At 40.8% G+C, this 12,740-nt stretch overlaps 1 protein-coding gene across 1 annotated transcript; it reads right to left on the bottom strand.

The window, feature by feature from the left end:
- Positions 1-515: 515 nt before the first annotated feature.
- Positions 516-11,046, bottom strand: LOC120295788 (phosphatidylinositol 4-kinase gamma 7-like). Its single transcript, XM_039317358.1, has 4 exons — positions 10,376-11,046; positions 7,043-7,048; positions 708-1,135; positions 516-610 (listed from the first exon to the last, which is right to left on the bottom strand). Exons 1-4 carry the CDS (start codon positions 11,044-11,046, stop codon positions 516-518), a joined length of 1,200 nt encoding a protein of 399 aa, XP_039173292.1.
- Between the last annotated feature and the right edge of the window lie 1,694 nt (positions 11,047-12,740).

The following is a 12,740-nucleotide window of genomic DNA, read 5'->3' as shown; positions in this document are numbered from 1 at the left end:
ACGAACAACATGTCGTCCTTCACTGGGGAATTTCACGTATCAGCAAGAATTTACAGTTGAGTGCTTTAAATAAACGTATTTGTTAATAGCATCGAGGATGAACGCAACAGCGCTGTTGTAGACCACCCAGTTCATTAACAAATATGCCTTTCATGGAAATGTTATGCTCCAGGAGGATCTTGTAACAAATATGTACAAACTCTTTAGCATCAGATGATCATCCATACCTTGACCTACAGTACAAAAGCACACATGTTAATTTTCTTAATCATGGTCGCGCTCGGTCGGCTGAATAAAAAAAAAAGCTATGACAATGCCGTAAGAACCATCATGACCAGATAATTTTCTTAATGAATCACTAGTACAAGAGCGGAGTGGACTTATGTGTAATTAGCAAGTACCTTGCGGGCTACAATTATGTCAGCAGCGATCAAACCTTTCTAGTGCATCTTCTTCTCTTGTACTTGCTCCCAAGATTCCAATTTAAGAAGACCCAAGACCCACATCCTACAGAATTAGAGTGAAACATGAATAGTAGCATCACCAAGATTTAGACTGGTGTACAGGACGTAGATTGATATATCAAGGTATTGGCAAAAATCACCAACTCCTGTCAAGGACTAGAAAGTTTTCATATCGACTCGTTATCCTTTTTCTACACAACGTTTCACCAAAAAGAAAAAAAAAAAAAAAAGGCTGGATCTTACTATATTTAAAAGGAATTGAAGCTTGGGGCCATTGAATCCACTCGAAGTATGGGTCCTCCAAAGTTTCTGGCAAGCAAAGGCCATGATCAATAGGAATCAGTTCCACTTGACCAAACCTTCCCATGCTGTCGAGTTTCCTTACTAAAAGGTTCCCCGCATGCCTGTCCGTGTTAAAAATTCTAATGTCTAATATTCCAATTCGATGCACCGCAGAAACAGGAAAGCTTAAGGTCCCATGATCGCTGGCATCAAAATCATGAGGTATGAACTGCTGAAAAGATGCTATCTTGCTAACCACTTTCTTTTCATTTGGCTTGTTAGGATTCACTCCATCATTAATATTGAAGACATAGTGAGTGATCTTCACCAGAGCAGTTGGAGGAACATTAGCAAAATGTTCAGAGTCCAAAAGATAAGCTGCAACCTCTCTGATCCCTGAGGGGTGCATGATAACCAAAATTTCTGTTCCAGAAATAATTTTTCTATTCCAGACCTGTTTCTGAAATAGAAACTCGTTTGATAAACCTACTCAGTTTTTCTATTACTGGAATAGATTTATATTCCAGAAATTGAGTTGGAACATAAATCAGAAATAATTTCTCCCACAAACCCTAATTTCGGTGAGTCCTCCCTCATCTCTTCTACGTCTCGGCCTCTTCCTCCTCCTCCGCCTCTCCTCATCTCCTCGTGACATCATCTCCTCCGACTCTCCTCATCTCCTCGAGACATCGTCTTCTCCACTGGATGCTCGCATCGTCTCCTCCACTAGGCACTCTCTACCTCTCCCCATATCATCGACGTCTGCTCGCGAATCCACCCCCTCGCCGCGACCCACTGTCCCCACTTGTTGTCCGAGCACCCCTCAGCAATAGATCTCGTGCATGCACCCCCGCCACTCGTTCCCCTACGACGCCAGAAGCCCTTTGTAGTAGATCCCAAGCACCGCGCCGAGCCGCTCCTACTCTGCTCCGTCTCACCAGAAGCTGCCATCGCCCCGTGACCTCAGCAATGCCGCGCGCCCTCTCCTCATCCAGCGACAAGCTGCTCGCGAATCTACCCCCTCGCCTCATCCAGAAGCCCTCTGCAGCAGATCCCGAGCACCAATGCCTGAACTGCTCCTGCTCTGCTCCATCTCACCAAAAGCTGCCACCGCCCCCGCGACCTTAGCAACGCCGTGCGACGCCCTCTCCTCATCTAGCGATGAACTGCTCGCGAATCTGCCCCCTCGCCTCATCCAGAAGCCCTCTACGGTAGACACCTGAGCCACTTCTGCTCTGCTCCGTCTCACCAGAAGCTGCCACTGCCCCGCGACCTCAGCAACACTGCGCGACGCCCTCTCCTTTTCATCCACACAGTGCAAGTTTTGGAACTCGACCCCCTCCTCTTCAAACTGCCCAATTGAGTCTCTCTTCGGTTCTGCCTTCCTGGGTCAATCTGTAAACAGCTCGAGTTCGTCCTATGAGGGCCAGGACCGCAAAGTGTGCAAAGAAGCAAAACTACCCGTCTCCTCCCTTCTCTGGTTTGTGCCGATTCCTCTTCTTTTTATGTGGGTTCGTGTGCTTTTTTGCATATGAATCTTAGGATTGGAATTGGGTTTGCTGCATGTGGATATGAATAAGAGATTGGAGTTGGGTTTGCTGCTCGTGGGTATGAATAAGAGATGGTTAGATTCGCCTGTCTTTGAATTTTCTTGGTTGTTGTCGCTTTTTAAGGATGAAAAGACGATGGGAAATCAAGCAGGCATTGACTGGTGGTGGCGAATGTTTTGTTACTGCATGTCTAGTTTTGGGTTGCTTTTAGTTTTCCTCATGAAGTCGAATCTGTGATAGAGAAAGTATATGTGCTCTCAAATTATGTCTTGAGAAGTTGTTGGAATTGGTTGTGATCCTGCGAAACGGGTGTGATTAGTCCCAAACACTTTTGGCTTTGGTGTAAAGATGTGGGATTCTCATGGTTCTGCCGTTACCCTTGTGCTGATTTCCCCCTCCCCGTAAGAAGATGTCCCCCTTCTCTTGGTCATTCGCAACTTTGTGCAGAAAAGCCACTCCCCTTGCTTTCCAATTCCATAAATCTGCAGCTTCGCTCCTCCTCCTCTTCCTCCTCCTTCGAATTGCTTCTCCATAGTCATAATGCTGGCATACCTCGCCATGCTGCAATAACGGTGCCTGCTCAATGACTGGGCAGACAGCATTATCTCATCGACAAAGGGTCATCATTGTTTTAGTTTCAATGAAATTTATCTAGTGCTATGCATATGCCTAATGATTGTTTTTAATCATTGTAATCTAGCTTCTGTGACCAAAGCCGTCTCTTGTTTCTTCTAGTGTTTTGGATGCATTAATTCATATGCATTGTTAAATTGCCCTTATATAGACTATTCGGATCCTAATCCCCTACACTAACCTTTAATTGTGATTGATATCTATGGCTTCTGAGTTTTCACTTAGAAACTCTGTGCATTCACTTTTTTTGAATCCGCCCCCTCGTCTCATCCAGAAGCCTTCTGCAGTAGATCCCGAGCACCGACGCCTGAGCCGCTCCTGCTCTGCTCCATCTCACCAGAAGCTGCCACCGCCCCGCGACCTTAGCAACGCCGCCCGACGCCCTCTCCTCATCTCCTCGACGTCGTCTCCTCCACTGGTTAGCTTTGCCTCTCCCTCATCTCTCCCTCATTTGTAAATTCTAGGGGCCCTACTGAATTAAATGCAGCAGTTTTATATGAGTGTATGCATAACTCAACATCTTTGAACTAGGAATGCATATTTGAAACTTCTGTGTAGGATTTTTTAAATGAAACTTCTATGTGGCTGTTGTATTTTGTTATATTTGTGTGATGGATTATTTGACATATCTATATAGAGATTTCAAGTCTGGCTATTTAGAATGCCGATGATATAGGCGAATGGATTAATTTTTAGTGGAAATGTTCACTGATGGTTATTATGAGCAAATAGATGGGGCATTGGTTGGTGGGAATGTTCCTTTTGCTTGTAATATATGGTTGCTTATAAAATTTTATATGAGGATGATTCTCTTTTAATTTTCTTTGTGCATTTTGTTTTATTGATAGTCATAGAACATTGTATTGATGTGATATCGACATCAAAGTCTATGCGCTTGAACTGGTACACCAATTGATATGACTCATTTGATACTTAACTAGTTAAGGTTAAATGGCTTCCCACAAAGAGGTTTGTATAGCAAAATGGACTGTGTGACATCCTGAAATTCGATCCCGTTTCGATAAAATGAAATGTGCATATCGTCGGCGCGCCTATGGTCCTTTTTCTTTGAGCTGATCACTCACGAGTTAACTAACCTATTGGGTGAAGCCGTTAAAGGATATATCCCATAAAATCCCTAAAAGCTACCTAATTTGTTGGATTGGATTAAAATCGCGTCCGGTTGATTTTAACCATGAAATTTAATTCGATTTTGGGAATCGAATATTCAAGCGTGTCACAATTCATTTTTTAAGATCTTGTCCCATCGTCCGTTAAATTATTGATGAGTCCGAAATTTCGGGAAATAAATTATCGGATGAAAAATTGAAGATGGAAGAAATTAAAAAGAGAAAAAGGGAAATAATAGAAGTAAATTGAATAGTAGGATTTTTACTATTTGATTACTTTTTTATTTTCTTGTTCTCCCCGTTTATTTTTCTCTCTTCTCTCTCTCTTTTCTTTTCTCTCGTGCATGAAAACCCCCCACCAACCGAATGCTTGGCTGGCTCCCACTTTGCTTTTCTTATTTGACTTTTCAAACACTTATTCTCTCTTTCTTTATCTTCTCTCTCTTCTTCCCTCATCTCTCTCACGGAACCGACCCTCTTTCCCCTGCCCCCATCCTGTGCGAACGAAGACGAGAGGCGGCTTGCCGTCATTTGCTCCGTCGCCGCCGCGCCGCGCTCCGCCGTCCACCCCCTCCACTGAGCTGCCGTTCCTCCCTTCCACCAGTCTGGTTGCCGTCCAGCTCTTGCCGCCTCTGTCCAGCCCCGTTCAGCCACCATAGGCCGCGGTTTGACCAACTCCGGTCGCCGAGAACCGTCGTGCAGCCTCGCCGGACCGCCACCTGCTCTCCCGACCCCTTGCCGCCCCCAACAAACTCTTTTTCTCCCTGTTTTGCAGCAAGGGCAGTAAACCCGCAAGTGGGTTTCCAGCGGCTTTAGGCCCACTTTTGGGCCATTTCCGGGCCCGAACCTGAGGCCCGCTTTGGAGTTTATCGTTCCTCGCGTCTTCCCTGTCGGATTGATCCAACTTGCGTGCGATTCCAGTGAGTAATCTCACTAATCCTTGCTTAGTGAACTAATTGCGCTTAAGGGTTGTTTAGTTTTAATTAATTAGGTTTAGGTGATTAGATTAGTATGGATTAGTGTTTATTAGTCAATTGTGATGCGAATCGATAAATTGAATGTGTATTTAGCAAGTAGACATGGTCTACTATTTATTGAAGGTAGCTCGGGAATTTTCGGACCCCTAATCAGGCTTCAATTTGATGATTCGAGCCTAAGTGGAATTTTTGGCATTTAAATATTATTTTTCAGAATTAAATTAATTAATTATTTATTTTCCAAAAATTCAAGCGGGATGGCTAGTGATAGGAATATTATGCTGATGATCGTGGTGAAGTCCTTTTATTTAATCGGGTTTTATTTTGAGCTACATTGAATTTTTAATATTAATTAATTAATTTTCGAAATTATTTATTTATTTATTTATTTTTCGAAATTAATTAATTAATTATTTAATTTCCGAAAATTCAACCGGGATGGCTAATTACCGGAATTTTATGCTGATGATCGTGGTGCAGCCCGTTTATTTAATTGGGCTTTATTTTGAGCTAAATTGAATTTTTAATATTTATTAATTAATTTTCGAAATTAATTAATTAATTATTTATTTTCGGAAATTAAGGCCTGAGATAGCAATGACCGAAATTTCGTGCTGATTGTCGTAGTACAATCTGTTTATTTAATTGAGCTTGATTTTGTGCTAAATCAATTTATGAGTGATTTTAGGATTTATTCATAAATTAATGGATTTTGGTTATTAATTGGAAAATAACTGGGTGTCGGTTGACAGCACCAAAAGTGTTTTGGTGGGCTCTAGAGAATGGTGGGAATTATGAAAAAGGGAAATTAGGATATGTTGGCTAAGGCTGATCGTGTACCCACACACGACTATTTTATCGGGTATGATAAAAATAATGAGAATATTGGACGATGGAGATGGTATACTATATCGGCCTTCGAGTGATATGTCAGCTTTGGGTAAGCAGTATACCGGTATACTATATCGACTTACGGGTGATATGTCAGCTTTGGGTGAGCAATATACCTTATTATCAGCTTTGGGCGAGCAATATACTATCAGCTTTGGGTGAGCATATGGTATACTATATCGGCCTTCGGGCGATATACCAGCTTTGGGTGAGCAGTATACCTTATTATCAGCTTTGGGTGAGCAGTCCTGATTTGATAGGACTTTATAGATAGTATTGAATATGCCGACCGAGCATGGGTCATGATGTCATGTAATCGATTAGGTTGATTGGCCATTGCTTTGATATGACGCTATGAATTGATTGATTGGATGGAAATGACCGTGAGTGGTCTTGTTGACATGTAATCGACTAGGTCGATTTGATCGATGCTTCGATCTGTGATGTGATTGTTTGGGTGTCTATTTGATCTATACTAACATGCAGGTGGGATTTGAGGTCAAGGTAAGTCCTCTAACTCGTGCTGTGCTTAGGCAACCATGTGGTGTATTGGTTCCCTAATCGAGTCTTAGTGGGGTAGAACTCGCTGAGACGTAGTCTTATCCCGGTTTGGGGAAATCATTTTAGGACCCCGCTGAGGAGCTGAGGAGGAAGAGTCTGAGAAGGAGAACTCAGAGATGAAACTTGAGGAGAAGTATTTTTGGAGGAAGAAGATAATCCCGAGAGGGATCTTGAGTACGATCTAGATGGACTTAAATTTCATCTTCTTTTATGAACTCCATTTTGATGTGAATAGAGTAAAGTAAAAAGTTGTAAATAGTTGTGAAGTACTCTGTTTATGTCATGTATAAAGGTTTGGTTGTGGATTTCAATATGAAAGATATGGCCTACTTTTCTATCCCATTGTTTTATTGTCTGGAGATTTATAACTGCTTCCGCATGTGCTTAATAATTAAAAGGGTCGGCGATACATAGTCCTGGGATATCGCATTTTCAAATTGACCAAGTAGAAGGATGTGTGCGTGCTCGAGGATCGGGGCGTGACAGACTGAGCCTTTGACCAATGAGCTTGTAAGTTTGTTGGTAATAGAGGTAACAAAGGGAAATCGCACCACTTATACCTTCAACAAAACAGGATGGAATAACATACATGCCGAATTTAATAAACGGACAGGACTCCACTTTAGTATAATTCAGTTGAAGAACAGGGTCAACAACCTGAAGAAACAGTATAATAGTTTCAAGAAACTTTTGTCACAATCTGGATTTGATGGGATAATATAAACAATAAGGTTGCTATAGATGATCAAAGTGTGTGGGAGTCTCACATCAAGGTATCAATTTACCAAGGTCATTTTGTTCATATTGTATTGCAAGCTTTGATTATGTTGTTGACATCTGTCATTATTGTATAAATTCCAGAATAATAGCGAATGGGCTAAATTCAAAAAAGATGGGTTTCCTTAGTATCCTGATTTGTATATCGTGTTTGGTGATACATATGCTACTAAGGAGTATGCAACAGGAAATACAGAAGAAGTGGTAGGATATGCAGAAGAAGTGGTAGTGTCCTCGGAGAGAGATGACAATGGTGGTGACGATGGTGATGGTGGTAGTGGTTATGCAGTAGGTGATCCAGAGGAATTTGATGAACAACATATTGATGAGGAGGTCTTCATACCTGATATGACTATTACCTCAAATCATAAGAAACACAAGCAGGATAAGACTCCAAATTCTAAGAGGAGGAGGAAGAGTAATAGATATAATGTTAGTGACACCTACAAAGCCATTTAAGAAATGATTAAAATTAGGACTGCTCAATCAACAAGTGGCTCTATGACCTCAAATGCCCCATCAACTGTAAACCCCTACTCCACAGCAGCTGTGGTTGCCGTCCTAAATAGCATGCATGATTTAGAGCAGAATATTTACAACAAAGCTGTGAATCAATCATGTCTTAATGCCACTTGGAGAGAGGCTTTTATCACAATGCTATCTGAAAGAAGACATGGATTTCTTGAGTCTCTTTAAACAGATGTTGAGTAGTATGCTATAGATTTATATATTTTGTTTAATTTCACTCTATGACTTATGTATTTGAGATACTTTGGTCTTTTTATGATGCAATTATGAAAACTTTGTGGCTATTGTTGATTATTATTAGATTCATTACTTATATATTGTGTTTATCTTCTTTTTTTTTTTCATGTGATGGCATAGGTAATATGGAGGGGGATGAAAGTAGCATGTATAGTGATCAAGTAGCAACGGGTGAATCGGTTGAACTAAACTTTGATGATTTTGATATCGATATTGTGATAGCATGGTTGAGCATGGTTGCGGTAGATATGTCTATGCACTCGAGAGAACCTATTAGGGATAGCATATTGTCAGGACTCGAATAGATGAGGGAGGTTCTTCAAGGACATTCAGATAGAATATATGAATCTTTTAGAATGGAAAGACACGTTTTCCTCAACCTTTGTGATTTGATGAAGGCAAGAGGTTGGCTGAAAGATAGTCGATATATAAAGGTAGATGAAAAAATTGGGATATTCTTATTTATGATTTGTCACAAGAACTCGAATAGAACTTTATGCGAGGGATTCCAATGTTCGGGACAAACTATTAGCAAACACTTCACTATAGTGTTGAAAGCAGTTCTCAAACTTGCAAAAGAGATTATTGTACCGCCTTCCTTTGATGTAGTCCCAAATGAGATTCTTATGGATCCTAACCATAAACTTTACTTCAAGGTAAGATTTTCATATATTCATTTATAATATCAGTTTCATTTTGTTGCTAATCTTATATAACACTAGTCTTTGATAAAACGACATGATTGTGTGGGCGCTATTGATGGTACTCATATTCATGCTTTTATACCTTTGTTGAAGCAAATTCCATTTAGAGGCAAAAAAGGAATTACCACTCAAAATGTGATGTGTGTATGTTCGTTTGATATGAAATTCACTTTTGTGTATGCTGGTTGGGAAGGATCTGCCAACGATTGCCGGGTGCTATCAGCAGCACTCGAGACTCCTCGCTTGGAATTTCCTTTACCACCCCTAGGTATTTACTTGTTATAGAATTATCAATTTTCTTTAAAATTGTATTGTATTTACAAATCACTACTAATATATGAATATTTTCTTATAGGCAAATACTATGTTGTAGATTATGGATATGCATCAATTCCGAGATTCTTAACTCCTTTTAGACGTGAACGGTATCATCTAAATGAGTATAGGGGTAGAGCAAGACGACCAAGAACAGCAAAAGAGTTGTTCAACTATAGGCATTCTTCACTAAGGAATGTCATTAAGAGATCATTTGCGGCATTAAAGAATCGCTTCTTTATTTTGAAACACATGCCTGCATTTACAATTCGAAAGCAAGCATATGTTGTAATTGCATATTGTACTATCCATAATTACATCCGTGATCAAGACAGGAGGGATAGAAACTTTTCCTTATATGGAGATCCAGAGTACTCATTTGAACCTGCACAAGATGAGGTTATAGGCGATACATCGACTGAGGAGGAAACTGAGATGAATATGCTTAGAAAAAGTATTGCCAATAAGATGGCAAGGGATCATAATATGCCGGAGATTCCATGAAATCGTGTTTTCAATTTTTGTAATGTATTTTTGTTATTTTGTATTTGGGGATTTCCAATCTTTGCTTTTGTTATGTGATAATGTATTTGATGATTCCTATCTCAATTCTTGTAATGTGATGTTCTACTTGATGATTTCTCTTATTTGTAATGGTCTTTTATGACAAGCTCTATTACACTTCGTAAAATTCGCCGATTTTGTAAAATTTGCCGCAAATTGCCCAATACACTTCTTTGTGTTTCTTTCTAAAACGATTACTCGATATCGTAAACCGTGACAGCGATCGACGTGACACACTAGCATGAAGGGGATTAGAATATGGTTGCCCACCTTCATTCTACTAGAGTTTTGGGAACTTTCTATCATGCTCAAGAGTAATGCATATTTATCTCTTTTTTCTATTGTATGGAGACTATTGATAAGTATATTGTTTGACCGTAATTGCCTATCTAGGTGGATGCTAAAGAATTTTGTGTGAAAATTTAGAACATTTGATATAACAACTCTTACTTTTTTTTTTCAAAAAAGGAGACTTTACTAAAAAAAAAAAAAAAAAAAACTCTTACTTTGTATTTGGGTCAATGGTTTCATAAGCATATGAAATTTGTAAGAATGGACATCTCATTTGCTCCAAAAAAAGAAAAATTTGTTTTAAGAAATAGAAATTTTATACTGTTATCAAACGAATTTCTATTTCTGAAACAGAAATTTTGCATCATTATCAAACAATTTTTTTTGCTCAGAAACTCGTCCAAAAATAGAAATAGAAAAATTTATTTCTGTTCAGAAACTATTTTGGAACAGAATGGTTGTCATGCGCGCCCTGATTCTCCGACCCGCGCGGATCTTTTCACACCCGGTTGTCCTAGAGCTTTGCCAACAAAGCCTTTAGGATTATTGGGGACAAATGGTTCTTCATCAGTCAGCTTTATAATAGCAACAAAATCACCTCTACTATTTCGGAAGTAGTATGCACCTCCAAGACCACTGTGAACAGGAATTGGATCAATCCCCATGTCAATCGCCTTGACAACGTCCTTTACCAATTGCTTGATTCTATCAAATCGATTTGACCGGTAAAGTATTTCTATCGGAGCACTCTCATCTCTTTCCTGGATATCCCTCCCGGTTGGTGAAAGACAAGGTGCCGATGAGCTCCTACAAAGAAAATTCCGTGTAAGGAGAAGTGGGGAATCGTTTAGGACAGCACTGAGATCATTTTTCAGTAACTTGTCCCCAAAAGTCAAGGAGCATTGTTCTCCAGGGAAATTAAGAGCTATCTGCAACCGCCTTTTCACAGTGTGGGCATTATCGTCGCGATCCAGCTCCATACCCAACACACAGCCCGTTTCAGTCTGTACGAAAACCCGTCTCCTCCCAGTAGGTTGCTTCCTCTCATTTCTGTTTGTCCCGCCGTACTCCCTGCTAAGAGAGCTCTTAAAAAAAGCCACAGCCATTTGAGTCTGGACGGGGCTGTCTAGCTCGCGAGACATGAAATGGAAAGGGAGAGCTAGAGCTTTCGCAGCCAGCAACAGGGGCGGCAGCTTAAGAGCAACTCCCTCCCGAGATTGCACCAAACTGCAATGTGAGCGACAAGTGAATGCACTAACACAGCGTGAATATCATCAATTGGCAAATCCAAAATCTGATTCCATCAACAATCGATGAAACCACAATCAAGGCAAAGGATATGCCAGCGAAGTGACGACAGAGGCCGCCTGACACTAATTGCTACATGCAGCACGCCGTCTCGCGGAAGCCCAAATAGAAAGGGAAGAAAATCTGCATCACATGAGAGGAATGATCATTATTCAGATGGAGTGCAAAGCATTTTGACCTGCTTTTATATGAATCGCGGCGGAGAGTTCCACCCACCGAGCAACTAAAATGCATGAACGGTGCATGGATATCAAAGAGCAGAGTGTGCGAACATCTAGCTAGTAACAGTCACACATCAGTTACATACCAGTATCAGTTCACACCTCAAGAAATGTAACTGCAACATTTCCATCACAAGTTCGTCAATGCAGCAAGCACCAAATTACACCGCAATAAACACGGCATACCAAAAACATACTAACTAGAAAAACAAGCAGTCCAGAGACACAGCAGCTGAAGCACAAGTTCAGAACGGTCACGCTAACATCTAACAGTCACGCTAATAACAACATGGGATCAACTCGAGAACAATCTTGTCGCGCTGAATTCCACCAGAACGGTTTTCTATGGATGTGTAAAATGCCTCACTTAAATTATGACTTCAATTTTCAAAGAACAGTATATTGTAACTGTCACGTGTGATGAAGTGGGAAGAGTAATTACTAATTAACTCAGTCATGTATAATGATACCGACTGTTTTTGTGACTTGAATTTGATCTGTTGTAATAAAGCTTGTGATTTTACTTGAAGTGCTTCCAACAAAAACTGAACACTGATTTAAGTTCTCTCCTCAAAGCCATTTCTCACACCGCGCCCCAGCTTCCGTTGCCGATGACTCTGACATCACCTTATCCACAGCAATGCCCCCACACCAGCTGTTCACTATTATATTTTCTCGGGGGTTTCAAGTCTAGGGATCACTTCACCAAATCTCTCCTCATCATCGACTTGCTATTATATTCTTTTCGTCAAGAGGGAACTGATGCACTCTCACTGTCGTTTGGAAGTTAGAGATGTTCTCTTCATTAGATAGAAGAAGATAGTCCATGGTAGTGATTACATGTGGGATACATGTTTTAAAGAGAAAAAAAATTAAAAAAAGAACAGTCTGCTTTCGCTGAAAAACAAAAATAGACAACCTGCTTAATTATTGTGTGCGAAAAGGTAAAATAAGGCTACATTGTGGAAGCTGGAATGGAATGATCATCAATCCACCTATAAGCATACAGAGACCCGTCCATCCACCGTCAATGTGCCTCCATCCAAATCGGAAATGTTGCATTGAAATCCGGCTTGGCTTGGCCCCTTCGCTGATTTGAAGTCCTAAGCAAGCCATAATCGCTTGATGTGGCAGACGGCAACCGAGGGTTGGCCAACTGGCACTCGGGGCTGATTCTAATCGGCTCGTACTCAGCTAATCTGATGAGGCGAGGGAAGTTGATCTTGGCTTGGAGCCCTGCATTTCATAGGCCATTGCTGCATCCTCACGCGTCTCGTAGGTCCCGAGCCAAATCTGGGCTCCACTCT

The sequence above is a fragment of the Eucalyptus grandis genome, chromosome 7 (assembly GCF_016545825.1).
Source record: "Eucalyptus grandis isolate ANBG69807.140 chromosome 7, ASM1654582v1, whole genome shotgun sequence".
NCBI classification, from domain to species: Eukaryota; Viridiplantae; Streptophyta; class Magnoliopsida; order Myrtales; family Myrtaceae; genus Eucalyptus; species Eucalyptus grandis.
This window is presented reverse-complemented; position numbering and strand designations above follow the sequence as displayed.

What these genes read in the sequence shown, in the direction of transcription:
- LOC120295788 (XM_039317358.1), bottom strand. Translation starts at nt 11,046, where the DNA reads ATGTCTCGCGAGCTAGACAGCCCCGTCCAGACTCAAATGGCTGTGGCT. An exon ending in TTCAATTCCTTTTAAATATA is followed by an intron (nt 611 to 707) that starts GTAAGATCCAGC and finishes AGTCCTTGACAG; the next exon opens with GAGTTGGTGATTTTTGCCAA.